The sequence below is a fragment of the Salvia miltiorrhiza genome, chromosome 6 (genome assembly GCF_028751815.1).
Source record: "Salvia miltiorrhiza cultivar Shanhuang (shh) chromosome 6, IMPLAD_Smil_shh, whole genome shotgun sequence".
NCBI lineage: Eukaryota > Viridiplantae > Streptophyta > Magnoliopsida > Lamiales > Lamiaceae > Salvia > Salvia miltiorrhiza.
Genome location: NC_080392.1, coordinates 15,245,274 through 15,264,389, shown reverse-complemented (window position 1 = coordinate 15,264,389; position 19,116 = coordinate 15,245,274). Strand labels below are relative to the sequence as shown.

The 19,116-nt window shown below is 38.6% G+C and overlaps 1 protein-coding gene and 1 long non-coding RNA gene across 2 annotated transcripts; both read left to right on the top strand.

The window, feature by feature from the left end:
- Positions 1-1,042: 1,042 nt before the first annotated feature.
- LOC130990131 (uncharacterized) lies at positions 1,043-3,283 on the top strand. Its single transcript, XR_009090841.1, has 2 exons — positions 1,043-1,962; positions 2,287-3,283. It is a non-coding gene; the product is annotated as an uncharacterized LOC130990131 (long non-coding RNA).
- Positions 3,284-4,825: 1,542 nt separating this feature from the next.
- Positions 4,826-9,463, top strand: LOC130990551 (uncharacterized). The gene is made up of 5 exons (XM_057914776.1): positions 4,826-5,208; positions 5,378-6,291; positions 6,385-7,578; positions 7,712-8,505; positions 8,588-9,463. Exons 1-5 carry the CDS (start codon positions 4,826-4,828, stop codon positions 9,461-9,463), a joined length of 4,161 nt encoding a protein of 1,386 aa, XP_057770759.1.
- Positions 9,464-19,116: the final 9,653 nt, after the last annotated feature.

Sequence of the window (19,116 nt, the reverse complement as noted above, 5' to 3'; positions counted from 1 at the left end):
TTTATATTTAATATGTATATTTACTTATTTAAAATATCGTTCAGTTTTGATACTGATCGTGCATCGCACGAGTGGGCGTGTGCTAGTAACGTGCTTAAAAAGGGAATACGTAAATTAAAAAAATGTAAATAAAGTAAATAAAGATAAAGTAAGGAGGAAAAAAAAATTAGTGAAAAGGTAAAAAGAAAATAAAGTAAATGAGAAAAGTGACGGAGAGATCAGATAAAGTAAATTGTTTCTTTTTTGAGTCGAAATATTATAAATGAGAAGTCCAAAAATAAAAGAGTGGATTTTGAAAAATAGTAAATTTAAAAATTGACCACTAAAATAAAAATTTAAAAATTATCCGCGAATTCCCTACCAATCGAATTCACAACTGAATAGTTAGTTGGTTATGAATTCGAGTTTTATAGTTTGAATTCACAACTAAAAATAGTGTTAGTCGTGAATTCAAGCTTTAAAGCATTAATTCACAATTATAAATAGTGTTAGTCGTGAATTCATAATTAAAAATAGTGTTAGTTGTGAATTCAAGTTTTTAAATGAATTCACAACTACAAATATTGTTAGTCGTGAATTTAAACTTTAAAACTCAAATTCCGACTAACATTATTTATAGTTGTGAATTCAAACTTTAAAATTTGAATTCACTACCAACACTAATAATTCAGTTGTGAATTCATCGAGCTGATCGTGAATTCTAATTCAAGTTGTGAATTCATAGATCTGATTGTGAATTCAAGAATTTGCGTGATTTTCATCAATTTCTTCATTATTTGTATTTTTTTCTATTAAAATCAATTTAAATTTAACTTTTCCTCAAACTTCTCTTAAAAATAAAATTCTTACTAGGTTTCTTCGTACAAGTGCCCAACTCTCAATTTCTAAAAACTCCAAGCGTTCCCCTCCCCAACCCCTCCAAATCAAAAAAAAAACTCCAAGCGCCCAAAATTCTTCCCAGATTTCACTCTCTAAAATGTCAACATATTTCTAGAAGCTAGAAACTCCAATCAATATATAATACGATTAAGGAATCCTGCGCTCTCCTTAATCCGGGGTCCTACGTGGCCTATCTAAGAATTCAAGATTTAAAATCCCTGCAATTCTAGAGCTTCTGGCATAATATTAGTCATCCTATGTGGCAAAATATATCCTACATGGCATATCTTACTTTAAACAATCTCTTAAAACACAAAATGAATATTTCTCTTCCTCAAATTCAATTTCCCTAACCCCCGTCTCCACACAGCTCTCCCCTCCCCCGTCTGATTCGCGTCATCGCCGCTGCAGGCGTCGTCGCTCCATCTCCACACCAGACTCCCCCTTCGGCCCTTCCCTGCCCCTATTCGCCGGCGGCGTGGCCACAGTCCAGCCCCAAGTTGCGCCGCCGCCCCTTCCTCCTATCGTTTCTCTGACCTTTCTGCATCTCCACACCAGCCGCTGCATCGCTAGAAATCCCTTCCCCCGCAAGCCCTCCGATCTGCATCGCCGCCTCTTTCTTTCTTCAATCGGCGGCTCCACCCCCCACCGCTCTCTCCGCCGCACATTCACCAATCCTGCGCTCTTAATCCTCCACCAGATTTCCACCAACTGCACTCGGATTCCAGTCGCCACCGCCGCCTTCACCGCGCCGGCCACCTCCCTTCCCCCGCAAGCCCTCCCATCTGCATCGCCGCCTCTTTCTTTCTTCAATCGGCGGCTCCATCCCCCACCGCTCTCTCCGCCGCACCCGCAGCCTCAGCCGCTTCTCCCGCCCCATTGCGCCGGAGCCGGAGGCCGAGATGGACTACATCAAAAACGTGCCCAGGGGAAAATTCGTCAACACCACGAGGGGCTCGACCTCGCTGGCACCAACCGCGAATCGCCGAGCCCCTAGATCCCCAAAGTCTCACCGCCTCTTTGTGATTTCCGGCGAACTCGGCAGCCATGTCCGCCGATCTGCCACCTCCCTTCCCCCATATGGTAAGTATTAAATGTTTGACTATTTTAAATATAGAATGATTATTATTTTAGAAAGAACAAATTTTGGAAAGATTTTTAACAATGGAAACATAAACCCTAGATTTTTATGTTAATTAATTTTCCGTAGCTGCAAAGAAATTTTTTTGGAAACAATTTTATCATAGGAAACTTAAACCCTAGATTTTCATCTATAAATTCATTAGTTGAATTATTAAAGATACAGCAGACGCAAGGTAACCTTCTTCTTCTTCTTCTTTTGTTGTCTTTCTTTTCTTTTGTATTAACGCGGCAATACCTCTTTCTTCTTTTTCTTCTTTTTTCCAGATTTTTTGTTTAGAGGATTAAGGGATTGCTTACTTCCCTGTTTTGGCGGGTGGCGGCTGGAAATTTTTTAGACATTATCGTACACAAACAGGAAGAAATTATCTTTATATGACCACGGTTTGTGATTTGATAAAGTTCATCGATTCATCACTCAAATAAATATGAATAATTGTGCAGGGATAACATAGCTGATAATGCTAATCTTGATTGTTTTGTATATAATTGAGGTGGCTTGATCTTGATGGGTTGGCGCTAATCTTGATTGTTTCGTTGCAGTCACTGGTGGTCTAGGTCTAGCTGAACAGCTTGCTTTATTTTCATTTGACCTTAAATCTGGTGTTCTGTTGCTATTTAAGATGTAATCATGCAGATACCACAAAAAAATACAGTTGCTCGAAGGTTTTAGTTTGGTATCAAATATTCACAAGTCTTTTTCATTCTAGAATCTGTGTGTGTCTCTGTGAGTGCCTATCCTCATATTCATCTACGGTATTGGAACATTAGACCTTTTGTTTCGTAACTTTCCAGTTTTATGTTTGTCCTCAGCTTTTGATTTTAGTTTGGGAGCAATTTGATTCAAGAATCATCTTTTATTCAAGAATGATTCAAGAATGATTGTATAGCTATGTGTAATGATTCAAGAATGATTTATTTGAGACAACATTTCAGTCTTAACTTTCTTTCTCTGTTTGTTTCTTTCTCTGTTGTGGCCTAATATCTGTATTTTTCTTTGTAGTTGCCTGGCGATAACTCAAGAATATTCAAGGGTTGGAATGATTGTCTTTTATCTATCCATCTATCTATCTATATATTGATCATTTAAACGGAGTTTCTCTTTTCCCCATATCTCAAAGAAAATGTAACCTCATATTTTTTTAGATCAAGGATATATCTATAGTTGGGGAGAAATTTATTTATTTCGCTACCCACTCAAAAATAATTACTACATAAAACTCTCCCTCCACTCTTTACTGAAATGAATTAATTTTTGCATTTATTTCTCTCATCCACAAGGTTCCAAAAGCTTTATATATATATATATATATATATATATATATATAAGGAAGTGGGTAGATTCCCTATTAACACTATATATAACATGGTGACAAGCTAATGTAACTTTGAAATTTCGTATTCTTTATCTCAACTGCAATGTGGAATTTTATTCTGTATCTTTCAGTAGTGAATTTTATTCCCTTAATCATAACAATTTTGCTTAATCAAAACTCAAGATATAATCAGAAATAATCTAATTTTATACATTATTATGTTACCTTAACAAAATTTATAATAGGTCATGACAATTATGTCATGCTATAGAGGTTTAATAAACTTTCTATGATTATTATTCAAATAACTTTATTATTAATTTTTAAAAGTATTGTTCATTTTTAGGGAAGTAAAAAAAAATGGCTAAAGTACATGTCATTTTGTTTAATGGGAATAGATTTATTTTCCTTAATTAATAAGTAGTCTCAAAATTATGAGATGCTCAGCAAACAAAAAAATAAATAAATTATGAGATTGTTTTGTTTAATTAATTATTTTCTAATAACAAAAAAATAATAATTAGAGATTTATTACACATATTATTAATTTTGATAGATACATACAAGTTGTAGCTATTATTGAAATTAACTTCATTGTTGTTAATTTATTAAATCTAAACACACATATGTATATATAGTTGCACATTGATATTAATTAAGAGTTTATTCATATATATAATGTCCATTGTTTATTAACTTGCAGAATTTCAAATGGATTATTGTGGTGGTAATAAACGTCAAAGAATCGACACGATGGATGGAAATGGTACTCAGCGAATTGTTTCTTATGATCCAAATACGACAACTATTAATGAAAACAATGGTAATTAATTATTCATAATATTATTGATTTAATATATAATGTCCCGCTGATAGTATTCTCTATTAATACAACTCAATATGATGTCATAGACCCACGATACCTATCTTGGCTTGCTCGACAAAGAAGACGTAATATTTTGATAAGAAAGAGGAATCAAACTCAAAATAGAGACTCCAAAAACGCATCCTATGAAGCTAGGCAGAGAAGGCGTGAAATACTTTCACGAAAAAGAAAAATACCTCCACGAAATGTTAGTGCTTTGCATGTTGACCCAGGTATAATATGATTCATTGTTCAAAATATCTTTAATAAGTTTTATTAAAAAGTTCACATACAAAAACTCCTTTGAATAGTTTTATATTCCATCTTATTGAGATCATTATCCATGTAGATGCTATGAATAACAATGCATCGAAGGCTCGAGCTAAAAGACAATTGTTAAGAAAAAATACAAGTTCTACAAAAAAAGTTGGTAAGGATCAATCACAATTATATTTTTTTGTGTAGATTTTGTAATTTAAATAACAGTTAAATTTAAAATTATCTGTCTTTGAACTACTAAATATTTATTTTTTTCTTTTTTATTATAACAAATATTATTTAAATCTTTACAGAGTATTGTGATATTGGTGACCCGATCTATGAGTGCGAATATTGTAAGGCACAAATGTGGCTTGGAGAAAATGTTGAGCAATCCAAATCTGAGCCCCCAAAGTTCTCACTATGTTGTTGGAAGGGGAGAGTCGTCATTCCATTGTTGCAAAAACCTCCTAAGTTATTAAGTGATCTTTTAGAGAATAGACATCACAAGAGCACAAAATTTATCGAAGATATTCGTGCTTACAATATGATGTTCTCATTTACTTCGATGGGTGGAAAGTTAGATTATTCCATTAATAAAGGTGCAGGTCCATATACATATCGTCTGGGAGGTCAAAATATTCACCGCATCGGTAGTTTGTTGCCAATAGAAGGGTGTTCTCCAAAGTTCTCACAGCTCTATATTTTCGATCCAAATTCAGAAGTAGAACACCGCAAGAATGCTGTCAGGTTTGTCTTTATAATATGCATATTACTTTCATATAGATAAAAAAATTATCATTATAATTTTAGGAATTATTAAATATAATATTAGGTTAAAGCTTATGACATGTAAAACTCTTCTTAGTTTAGTTTTTTAACATAGTAGTTTTAATATTACACTTCTACAATTTTACAGTACCAACAAATCGAAGGATTTGGATGACTCGATTGTGATTGCCCTAAAACAAATGATTGATGGCAACAGTCCTTATGCAAAGGTTTACCGAATGACTGCTGATCATATTTCACATGATAGTTCGGTCGATGTGAAACTCCGACTTGTAGGAAAGAGATCAAAGGATGGTAGGGCATATAATATGCCGACTGCACCAGAGGTAGCTGCTCTTATTGTTGGAGATTTTGAGTCAATGCCTGACAAGAGAGATATAATTATTCAGAAGTGTTGTGGCAAACTTCAGCGCATCTCAGAATTTCATCCTTCTTACCTCCCATTGCAATATCCGCTTATATTCAATTATGGAGAAGATGGATATTATCTAGATATTCCACATGCTGAAACTGACACCAGTAAGAGAAACAAACTCACGCTAAGAGAGTTCTTAGCATTTAGGATGCAAGACAGAGAAAATGAAGGACAACAACTTCTTCTTGCAAGGAGGTTACTTCAACAATTTATTGTTGATGGTTACACCATGATGGAAACGCAGAGGCTGCAATGGCATCGTTACCATCAGCCATCCCTTAGGTGCGAAAAATATAGTAACCTGAGAGATTTCAAAACCAAAGGGAATGACGCCAGTTCATCTATTGGTAAACCAATCATACTACCATCATCATTCATTGGAGGAAAGCGGTATATGATTCAGAATTATCAGGATGCCATGGCTGTTTGTAGGTGGACTGGATATCCGTCGTTATTTATTACTTTTACTTGCAACCCGAAATGGCCAGAAATCACAAGGTTTGTTAGTAAAAGGGGACTACGACCAGAAGATAGGCAAGACATATCCGTTCGAGTATTTAGGTTGAAACTTCAAGAACTACTAACTGATTTGAAGCAGGGAAAAGTATTTGGCGAACACACTGCACGTAAGCTCCTCTTATTAATTAGTTTATTAATATTTTTAAATAATTGATTATGTCACATACTTATATAATTATGTTATTTATACTTTTATACAGTTGTTTCAACCATCGAATTTCAAAAGCGAGGGCTCCCCCATGCCCACATAATTCTTTTTATAAGACGTGAGGCACAACAACATTTGATCGATAACATAGACGATTTCATAAGTGCAGAACTACCACATAAGGAGGAGAACCGAAAATTATATGAGGCCGTCTCAGAATGCATGATCCATGGTCCTTGTGGAGCAGATCGTTTAAATTCACCTTGCATGGTGAATTCAAGGTGTTCAAAGGGTTTCCCAAAGAATTATGTAGATCGTACAAAAGTTGATGATAATGGATATCCAGTCTACATGAGGAGAGACACAGGCATCATGGTAGAAAAAAATGGAGTAATACTTGATAATAGATTTGTGGTGCCGTATAACTCATTTCTCATTATGAAATATCGGGCGCACATCAATGTTGAGTATTGCAATCAGGGTCAGTCTGTGAAATATCTCTTCAAGTACATCACTAAAGCAAGTGATAGGATGGGCGCCAAAATAACTAACACAAACAATGATGAAATCTCCGAGTATATTGATTGTAGATACATTTCTGCATGTGAGGCTATGTGGAGAATATTTGAATTTTCAATTCACTATCGAACTCCACGTGTTGAGCGTTTGTATTTTCATTTAGAAGGAGAGCAAAACTGTGTGTTTAGGGAAGGTGATTATATTGATAATGTCCTCACGAAGAATACGATCGCTGAAACACAATTTCTCAAGTGGATGGAAATGAATAAGAATGATGCAGAAGCTCGGCAATGGTTATACAGTGAGTTTCCCCAACATTATATTTGGGATAAAGAGAAAAGAAAATGGAAGAAAATAGATAGAGGGTTCGCCATAGGACGCATAATCCATGTTCATCCATCTGCCGGGGACATGTACCATTTTAGAATGCTACTAAATCACGTTAGGGGTGCGACGTGTCACGATGATTTTCGTATGGTGAATGGTGAGATGAAAGAGACTTACAAGGAAGCATGTTATGCAATGGGATTGTTAGACGATGATAAAGTGTACATTGAAGGAATTATGGAGGCGAGTTCTTGGGGATCAGGAGATTATCTGAGACGCCACTTCACAACTTTACTCTTATCAAATAGCATGACAATGCCCGAGGAAGTATGGAAAAGAACTTGGCGATTACTATCAGACGACATCCTTCACATGAAACGGAAGACTCTAAGCAAGCCAGGTAATTGTTATAACGAAATATTTATCTTATATTTTTTACCTTTTAAATATTTAAACATTTTTTACATCCACAAACTTAATATGCAATGCATTATTTAGTTAAACGACATTAATTTTTTTCGTCTTTTAAATAGATTTGCAGCTGACGGATGACCAGTTAAAAAACCTTGCCTTAGCTGAAATTGAAAAGTTGCTTGTGGCTAACTCTACCAGTCTTATTAACTTTCCTACCATGCCGTTACCGAATGAGACTGTTATATCTTCTACTGTAAACTTGCTCATCTTGGAAGAGACGTCTTATAACATTGAAGAAATGAATGCAGAGCATCATAAGCTATATCACTCTCTAACGGATGAGCAAAAAATTGTTTATGAGAAGATCATGACTGCAGTTGATAGTGGTAAGGGGGGACTTTTCTTTCTGTATGGATATGATGGTATAGGAAAGACATATATCTGGAAGACCTTATGCTCGAGCTTACGTGGAAGAGGCGATATCGTACTACCTGTAGCCTCGAATGGTATAGCTTCATTATTACTCCCTAAAGGCAGAACTGCGCACTCGAGATTTGGTATACCGTTAGATTGTGATGAGAACTCCACATGCCACAAGATCAAGCCAGATAGCGATCTCACTGGACTCCTCAAGAAGACAAAACTCATTATTTGGGATGAGGCACCTATGACGCACAGATACTGCTTTGAAGCGCTGGATAGGAGCCTGAAGGATGTTATGCGATCCCCTGAAGGAAGCTGTTCTATGAAACCGTTTGGTGGTTTGGTTGTTGTGCTAGGGGGGGATTTTAGGCAGATCTTGCCAGTTGTCCCTAATGGGAGCCGACACGACATTGTGCATGCTTCAATAAGCTCTTCTCAACTTTGGACATCGTGCAAAGTTCTGAGGTTGACTAAGAATATGAGATTACAGGTATTCCATGATAACACAACATCATAACCAAGTTCATCTATATTATGTCCTTGATAAACTGACTGTAACCTTTTAATGTCAGGGAGGAGCGTCTGCTTCTGATGCTGAAGACATTAAGAAATTTGCAGAATGGATACTTAGTATAGGGGATTGTACAGCTGGTGAGAGTATTGGTGATGGAGAAGCCGATTTGAGGTTACCAGACGATATGATAATACGAGATTCAAGTAATCATATTGCATCCATAGTGAAAAGTACTTATCCAGACGTACTGCATACCCTGTCTAATCCAGAATATTTTAAGGATAGAGCTATCTTGGCCCCAACCAATGATATGGTTGATTCGATTAATGAATATGTCATGTCCTTGATGCCTGCCGAAGAAAGGGTATACCTTAGCTCGGATAATATTTGCAAAGATGATGGAGAAGTTGACCTCAATGATGAAGTCTTTTCAGTTGAGTATCTCAACATGATCAAGTGTTCGGGATTGCCGAGTCATGAAATCAAATTGAAGGAGGGGTGCATTATCATGCTTCTCAGAAATATAGATCCTTCAAACGAGCTTTGCAATGGCACAAGGATGATAGTCACCAAACTTGGGGCCCGCGTGATTGAAGCCAAGTTGATTTCAGGTAATAATGCAGGCAAAAAGTTTCATATTGCGAGAATGATCATGAGCCCCTCGGACTTCACAAAATTTCCGATTCGATTTCAAAGGAGGCAATTCCCACTGAGTCTTTGTTTTGCAATGACAATAAACAAAAGTCAGGGTCAGTCTCTTGCAAATGTAGGTCTATACCTACCGAAGCCTGTGTTCACCCACGGCCAATTGTACGTTGCAGTCTCAAGAGTCACTAGCAAAAAAGGCCTCAAAATTTTAACATGTGATGCGGAAGGACAGACGCACAACACAACTACTAACGTTGTGTACAATGAAATTTTTGATAAACTATGAGGTAATTTTGAATATCATTTTTTATTTTAATTTTTATGTCATACTATAGAGATTTAATAAAATTGAAGAAATTATTATTCAAATAACTTTATTATTAAATTTTAATAACAAATGATCATTTTTATGGATTTTTTGCATGTAAAATAGGCGGAATTAAAGAGTGGATGGAAGTTCTTTTTAATAAATATTTCTATTATAGTTTAACACGTACGGATACCTTTTTTTATTATAATAGTTTTACATGACATATAAACGATTTTTTTTAGTGAATGATCTCTATAATTTATAAATATATTATGAAATAATTTTTATATCTTTTTTTTTATAAATTATACTAACATCAAATAATACCCGTCGAAATTCGACGGGTTACACACTAGTTCTATAAATCATATTCGGCCGTTTCCTTATTTTGAGCAGCTCACAAATGACTTGAAGCTCGCAATCATCAACGGAACATTATAAGGCCGTTGTACACATGTATTCTAAACATGAGAGAGAGATTTGGTGTGATGATTTTTTTTTTTTAAGATGCTTAGTGTGTTGAGGATGAATTTGTGGCTAATTTTTTAATTTTAATATTAAGGATAATTTAGTCATCTAGCACAAAAATTGGTCATTATTTAATTTTTTTTATTTGAGTGGATAAATTTTAAATTTACTATAAGAAATATGCTAGTTTGGTATATTAACTCTAAATAAAATTGGGTCGTTATTATTGGAATGAAAGTAGTATTATTTTCGTTTGTCAATGTAAATTATAGTTTGTTTGTTTTTTTCTAAATCTTCATCTCCAAAAAATTTAACTCAATTTCTTTTTTGGAATGTTCCCAAAAAATTTGCTTCAATTTATATTTTTTATTTTTGTATATGATTTGATTATCAACTTTACAATTACAATCATTTTTTCACTCAAATAATCGTGGAATCCTTCTTTCACTTAAAACGCCTTTTGTCACAACCGCACTTGCTAAGGATAGCAAATTCGGGAAAATCGCGACTAAGGGAGGGAATTTAGGAGCGGGATTTAGAAAGGGCATATTCGTTTTCTTGATGACTCGACTTGTATAAAGAAATCAATCGAAATATCTAGATATCAATGAAGGCCACAAGGGGACCGTACATAATATTATCCCAAAACGGGGTACTCAATGGTTTTAGTACATTATTAAATAATACATATTGTTTGACAAATGACATAATATCTTAACATAATCAGTGTTCGCAGCGGAATAACAATAACTTGAGTATATGTATGAAGACATATACTCCACTCTGAGGTTCTCGTCCTAAATTGACAAAAGCTCCGCTTGCACACTACATCCTCGATCACAGCTCAACCTGCACATTTAAAAATACATGCAGGGCTAAGTACAAAAGTACTTAGTGGACACTTGCCGAAATTTACATATATGCATAATATTTTATTGTCAAGCCTTTCAACAGTAGTAAGATACGAGGGTTTTCCTTTAAAGACTCGTATTTACCAAACATAATATTATTTCTTTCATCAATAACCCGCGCAGGTATTTTATATTATTAATTACCATATCAGTAACTCGTGCCGAGAGGGAGGCCTCCCTCTACGAACACTATGATCGGCCAACCCGCTAGATGACTCACGATCACAAGGGTGTACACTAATTCCGAAGGGATTTGCGGTCCCATCCAGAATCCGAATTCGATTAACATCAGATAGGCAATTAATAATAAAACATAAAGCATTTAGGCATTGACAATATCATTTAAATTCATAAGCATAAAGTCTTAACAATTCTAATATATAATTTTAGTTTATACATAGAAAGCCCACCTGAATAGTAGACTCACGGTTTAGCTCTAACTCTGGTGCTTGACCTTTAATCCGAGAAAATAAAATAAGATTCTAATTCTCGAAAAATCTCAATAAATGAGGATGCGTGAAATGATTATGCATGACTCATATTCCTTTAATAATGCAAATCCTAATTAAGAAATTAAAGCTCGTCTCATGAGGTCGGATTATTAATCTTAATAATCCACTCATCTTGAATTAGTCTAACTCACTTAATAATTAGTAAAATTTAAAATTAATCACTAATTAAAAAAATAATTAGGATTAATAATGAGTGCCTAAATTAATAAGTCTTATTGGGCTTAACTAACTAAATCTCATTGGACTTAAACAACTAAATAGTAGGAGCCCAATTAATAATTAAGATAATAGCCCAAGTAATTAATTAAACGAATATGGGCCTGGAATGAATTAATATATAGAAGCCCAATTGAAATAAAATAAGCAAGGCCCAAAGAAATAAAATAGAATTCCCAGCCCACTTACAAAAATAAAATAAATTAGGCCCAATTTTAATTAAATGGGAGAAGCCCAAATGAATCAAAATACAAAGCCCCAACTCTCCCTTTCCTCTCGGTCCCTCTCAATCTCGGTTCTCTCTCTATCTTCTTTCTCCCTCAACCTCTCGCCATTCTCTCTCTCTTGAAAGATCCGCCCACCCCACTCTTCTTCCTTGGGCGAAATCCGTCCGCCCCATCTCGGAATCCACCGGAGGAGCAGCGGCGACAAGCCGCGCCACCCTCGGCTCTCCCTTCACTCACCGAACCCGACGCCTGTTCCCTCGATTTTTCTCGATCTGCTGCTCAACATCTCTCTCTCGCTCGATCCAGCCGTCGCCGCCCCGCGTCCTGGCCGTTCCAGTCGCCGGCGTCGCTCCGGACCTCGACGCCGGTCTGCTCCTTCGTCTCCTCTCTCTTGATTCGAAGCGTCGGTGGAGAGAGCCCGAGCCCTAGTTCATCTCCTTCTGCAAATCGAGCTCTAGCTCTTCTCCTTCTGCAAATCGTCGCTGCCGCCGCCGTGGTTCTGTAAACCCGACGATTTACAGTCGTCGTTCGTCACCGTTCATCCTCCCAAATCGGCAGAGTCAACGAGAGCTGTGCGATCGGTGATCGGGGCCGCTGCTGTCGCCGTTCTTAGATCCGACGAAGCTGTGCTGCCATATTTCCAATCGACTGACCAGAAGAACAAACGGCGAGCGCTCCTCCGGTGCTGCTGTGGTTCAGTTAATGGCGAGCCGGGGAGTCCGCCGTTTCCAGTTTTTTTTTTTTCTCCGAGTTCCGAAGCAAGTGAGAGCTCCATCGTCGCGTCGTCGTCTCGGTTCGACTGAACAGGGCCGCGTCCCTCCGTCGATGCCGCTGCTGTCAAGGTCTGGTTCCATCGTGCTGGAGAAGCTCACCTCCGTCATCTCCTCGACTCGATAGGGCAGGACAGAGTTCGATGCTTCCCTATAAGCTAAGTCATATACTAGTCTCCTTTTTGACATCATTAACTTCGTCGTAAATGGTGATTCACGATTTGAGTTTCATGTGTAAGTGAGTGATCCTAACAGTGAGTCTGCCCCTTTTTTTTTATATGCGTTCATTACAGTTAAGAGTTGAAAAGGTTCCCTTATTCAGTGCGTCTACAAGGTCTGATGTTGCTACATAATCTTATGAAATTGTGATCATGCTCATTCTCTACTGCATTTCTAATATATAAAGTATGCTCTACTGGGATGTGATATATGTATATGAAGAGAGTGAACTGAGATAGCATGAAATACCTTGAATGATGTTTGGTGTTTATGGACTGCTCGTTGGTGTTGAATGAAGCAAGAATTAACTGATACTTGAAAATTTCTTTGGCAGAGAATGATGAAAACGTTTAAGTGTGGAATGGGTATGAGATGAGGATTAATAGCTGCTGAAATCTGAAACCAAATGAAGGTGTTCGGGTGTGAAAATTTTGCAAATATGCTGCTGGAGCTGGAGTCAAAAAGAGTATTACATAGGCGTGGAGCTGAAGTCAAAAAAATGTCCAGAATAGATGGCTGAGCATGCTTAAGGGATAGCTGCAGATTTTTTTCACACACATACACTATTCTTTTTTTTTTTTTTTTAAGTGTTGGTAGATAGATAGAAAAATAGGGGTTTGTAAAGTGAAGTATAAACAGAAGCAATAATTCTTGTCTTGGAATTTCTATATCTGTAATATTGTATTGCATTTTTTTTTTAAATAAAATCCAACTACCGGGTTTTGTTAATATCGCGTGTTTATGAAACTACTCGATATCTGCTTCCTTTCTTAGCTAGAATAAATTCTAAATTAAATCCGTAGATTTAATTCTTCATAAACCGGAATAAATTCACGACTCAAGAAATAATAATAAAAAATAGAAAAATAATTCTATTGTGATTAATAAATAACATGACTTCGCTAAGTCAGTTATGAATCTGAAATAATTATTGGCTTACTCAATAATTCTCATCGCGGTTTTATTTACGCGAAGCTACTGACTTGTAATAAAATAATAATCCTGCTTAATTGAATATAATCCAGTGTCATAAGCTGAATTTAAATCATAAATAATTACTGGGTTTGATTTACTGAAAGATGAAATAATAATTATCGTATTCCTGGATTTAAATATAATAAAAGAGCGGGTTGTTACATACTACCCCTCTTAACAAAAATTTCGTCCCGAAATTTGCATACCTATGTGAAAAGTTCTGGGTATTTTTCTTTCATCTGGTCCTCAAGTTCCCACGTTGCTTCTTCCGGTCCATGGTGTCTCCACAGTATTTTGATTGACGCGATCGATTTATTCCTTAACTCTTGCACCTTTCGGTCCAAAATGGCTTCAGGTTTTTCCTCGTACGTCAAGTCTGGGTTAAGAATCATTTCATCTTGGTGAATCACGTGTTTGGGGTCAAACACGTACCGTCTCAGCTGTGACACGTGGAACACATTGTGGACGTTTCCAAAGCTAGGTGGCAGTGCCAACCTATACGCTACGGGACCTATTCTTTCTAGGATCTCATAAGGTCCTACAAAACGGGGTCTCAACTTACCCTTAACACCGAATCTAATGATCCCTTTCGAGGGTGATATTTTAAGGAAAACCTTGTCTCCAATCTGAAATTGTAGTTCAGTTCGTCGGGTATCAGCATAAGACTTCTGTCTGTCCTGAGCCTCTTTAATTCTTGCTCTAATTTGGCGGATGGTCTCAATCATCTCGCTTACTGCATCTGGCCCAAGGATTTTTCTTTCACCTACCTCATCCCAGTAAAGTGGTGATCTACACTTCCTTCCATACAGCGCCTCATAAGGTGCCATATCAATGGTTGCCTGGTAACTATTGTTGTAGGCGAATTCGATTAACGGCAGCACTGATTCCCAACTTCCTCCTCGGTCTAGCACCACTGTCCTCAACATATCTTCAAGGGTCTGAATTGTCCTTTCTGATTGTCCATCTGTTTGAGGGTGAAAGGCGGTGCTAAAGTTTAATCTCGTTCCCAACTCTTTCTGTAAACTGATCCAAAATCTAGAAGTAAATTTTGAATCTCTATCTGAAGTAATGGATATTGGTATTCCATGTAGCCGTACAATCTCACGAATGTACAGTTGGGCTAGTTTCTCCGATCCATGGGTAATTGGAATCGGTATAAAATGAGCGCTCTTCGTGAGACGGTCTACTATTACCCAAATAGCTGTGTTGCCCCTATTTGTCTTGGGTAAACCTGTCACGAAATCCATCGCTATGTGCTCCCACTTCCATTCTGGGATTTCCAATGGCTGTAATTTCCCATATGGTCGTTGATGTAAAGCTTTCACTTGCTGGCATGCAAGGCAACGCTCTACAAACGAGGCTATATCTCGTTTCATCCCGTCCCACCAAAACTTCTGTTTTAGATCTTGGTACATTTTGGTACTTCCGGGATGAGCGGTATAGGGCGTGTCATGAGCTTCACTCATGATCTCGTTTCTGAGTTCCTCGTTATGGGGAACACACAATCTTCCTTCAAAAAGAACTGCGTTATCCGTTGCCTCTTGGTAGCCTCCTGGCGTGCCTGTTCGGATCTTGAGACGAACTTTTTCCAAGCTCTCATCCGCTCTCTGGGCACTGACGATCCTTTCTCTGAGGTCTGGGACGGCTACTAGAGTTGCAATAATTGCTCTTGTCGTTGCCGGTGGCTGAACCACTTCTATCTTCAATTTGTCAAAATCCCTTACAAGCGTGTCCTCTTGAGTGAGAAGAAGTCCTAATTCGGATTGAGTTTTACGACTTAAAGCATCAGCTACTACATTAGCTTTTCCCGGGTGGTAGTTGATACCGCAGTCGTAATCCTTCACGAGCTCGAGCCATCTCCTCTGTCTCATATTCAAGTCTTTCTGCTCGAAGAAATACTTAAGGCTTTTGTGATCAGTGAAGATTTCACATCTAACTCCGTATAGATGGTGTCTCCAAATTTTCAAAGCATGCACAATTGCTGCCAGTTCTAGATCATGAGTGGGGTAGTTCAATTCATGTGGCCTTAGTTGTCGCGAGGCGTAGGCGATGACCTTCCCTTCTTGCATCAACACACAACCTAGCCCATTTTTGGACGCGTCTGTGAAGATCACGTATTCTTTATCGGCTGCTGGAACTGCTAGCACTGGTGCAGTTGTCAATTTCTTCTTCAGCTCTTGGAAGCTGGCTTCACACTCTTCGTTCCACTTATACTTGATTCCTTTGCGAAGTAATTGTGTCATTGGTCTCGCTATTTTAGAGAATCCTTCGATGAATCTCCGGTAGTATCCCGCCAAACCTAAGAAACTTCGGATTTCATTAGGTGTGGTTGGTGATTTCCACTCGCGCACTGCTTGCACCTTGGCGGGGTCCACCTTGATTCCATCTGCTGATACGATGTGCCCTAGAAACATTACTTCTTTCAACCAAAATTCGCACTTGCTGAATTTGGCGAACAACTTCTCTGTCTTTAATGTCTCCAGGATGATTCTTAAATGATTTTCATGCTCTTGGTCATTCTTAGAATAGATGAGGATATCATCTATAAACACTAAGACAAATTTGTCTAAGTATGGATGGAAAACTCGATTCATGAGGTCCATGAATACTGCCGGTGCATTGGTTAGACCAAATGGCATGACAACGAATTCATAGTGACCATATCTTGTGCGGAAAGCGGTCTTAGATATATCCTCTGGTCTGATCTTCAGTTGATGATACCCAGACCTTAAATCTATTTTTGAGAATACACTGGCTCCTTTGAGTTGATCGAACAAATCATCTATCCTTGGAAGAGGGTATTTGTTTTTAAGCGTCAGTTTGTTCAACTCTCGATAATCAATGCACATTCTCATGGTTCCATCTTTCTTCTTGACAAAGAGTACAGGCGCTCCCCAAGGCGAGACACTGGGTCTGATGAAACCCAAGTCCAAGAGTTCCTGTAGTTGCACCTTTAATTCTTGTAGTTCCTTTGGGGCCATCCTGTACGGTGCCTTTGATACTGGGGCAGATCCAGGTTCTAGATCAATGGTGAAATCTAGTTGCCTGTCTGGAGGTAGTCCTGGCAATATTTCAGGAAAAACTTCTGGAAAGTCTCGTACTATTGCCACATCTTCCACCTTCTTGTCTTCACTAGCTTCCCCGTTTAGGTAGACGAGATAAGCTGTGCTTCCTTCCTTCATCATCTCTTTTCTGGCTTGTAATGCGGATATCACTGGTACTCTTTTCTTCATACCTATGCCGTGAAATTCCGTCGGTTCCTTTCCAGGTGGTCGAATAGAAATTTTTCGTTCACTACAAAGGATGGTGGCGTGATTCTCAGCTAGCCAGTCGATTCCTAAGATCATATCTACGTCCCACATGAGCAGAATATTAAGATTGTTCGCTACCATCTTAAGTTCTCCTATTTCAAATTCTACGTTCGAGCAAACATGTGTGGTGGTAGATCTTCCTCCTGAGGGTGTAGTGATTCTTAAGGCACACTTAGCTCGTTCTGATTTGATTTCTAAAGTATCTACGCAAGGGGCAGATATAAAAGAATGCGAGGCACCAGTATCGAACAAAATCATTATGGAAAAACCTTTAAGCTTGCCCATACCTGCCAGGTTTCCTTGGTTTTTCTCGGGCTGGTTCTGGGTGAGAGCAAAGGCTCTCGCCTGCTGCGGCAATGGTTGCTGCCGCCTCTATTGCTGTTGGCGCTGTTGGTACTTGTGTTGGTATTGCTGCTGGTATGGCTATTGTTGGCGGGGCTGGTATTGGTATTGCTGCTGGTATGGCTGTTGTTGGCGGGGCTGGTGTTGCCCTTGAACTGCTTGCAGGGGCTGGGCATAAGTGGCCCTGATTGCCGCGCCCTGCTGTTTGTTGGGGCATTGTGAGGAGTAGTGGCCCTTCTGGCCACACGTGTAGCAACTGTCAGTTCCAGCCTTACAGACACCACGATGTGGTTTGTGGCATTTTGGACAAAGGGGAACTTCATTTTGTCTTTGGCTGCCTCCAGCCGGGGCAGGACCCTGTTGCTTCCCTTGTCCTTGTTGCTGATATTGTCCCAACGGCGCATTTCCTTGCCATGGCCTCTTGTTAGTCTGGTTTTCATTTCCTCTATGGTCGTTCCAGTTGCGCTTCCCTTTAAAGTTCTGAGGGCGTGCAGGTGGGTTGGCTGGCGCTGAGGTCTGTGGCGGAGCCAACCTTTCTACTGGCATCGCAGCTTCGATGTCCAGTGCCCTGTTCAAAGACTCAGTGTATGAGAGTCCACCATGGCTAGCTAGAGTCATCCGAATCTCGTGCCTCAGACCAGCACAAAATTTCTCCGCCATTTTCTCATCAGTATCCACCTGTTGTGGAGCATAACGCGATAGATCGCAGAACTCTCTGTCATACTCTGTCACCGTCCTTTTCCCTTGTTTCAGGCTATAGAACTCCGCCTCCTTCTTCTTTCTGTAGCTTTTGGGAATATACTTATCATATAATCCCGTCTTAAAGTCTTCCCAAGTGTATGCTGCCCATTGTTCGGGAGTCAGAGTCTTTCGGCGGGCTTCCCACCAAAAGTCAGCCGATCCGGCTAGTTGGAAAGACATACACGAGAGTCGCTCCTCTTCTGTGCAGTGTAGGAAGGTGAAGATACGCTCCAAGGCGCGTATCCAAGCTTCGGCCTCGGCTGGGTCGCCTGTCCCAGTGAATGTGGGCGGATTCTGTCGAAGAAACAGTTCTTCAGTCCTTCTAGCAGGGGGTGGAGGGGGTGGGGTAGGTTCCCTGTCGTTTCGCCGTCCCTCAGGTATTTCATCACGATTTCCATTGTTGTTAACGTTTCTCCTAGGGGGGGCGACCTCGTTTAGGCGGCATTCTGCAAATTACAAACACCCTTTTTAATACATTCTATACAGGAATCTCTAAGGCAATTAATAAAGAACTGTTTGTCAAATTTAACTTATCATAACTCCAAAACTAAGATATTAACAGGAACCGTTGCATACACAAGTCACATTATTCAAAGTTACTACATTCTTAACTGACTTGTGAAGAATAAAACCCGTAGAGAAACATAAAACATACACGAGATCGTCGCAGAAAGCCCATGCTAGGGTCATATATAGATATATCATGAAAAAATTGCCTCATCGAGGGCTTTTACATCGTCAACCAAAACGTAAGTAAAGTCGATCCGAGTACTCCCTATGGTGTACCGGTTTACTAGCTAAGCAACCTCGCAAGGGTACTTAATCATGGAACGTCCTAGAGACCAACGTTTTCGTACTAATGCTAGCTAGAGACAACATAAATAAAATCATAGTCATAGGTTACAAAAATATCGGAATGAATCATCGTTTCCGGAAA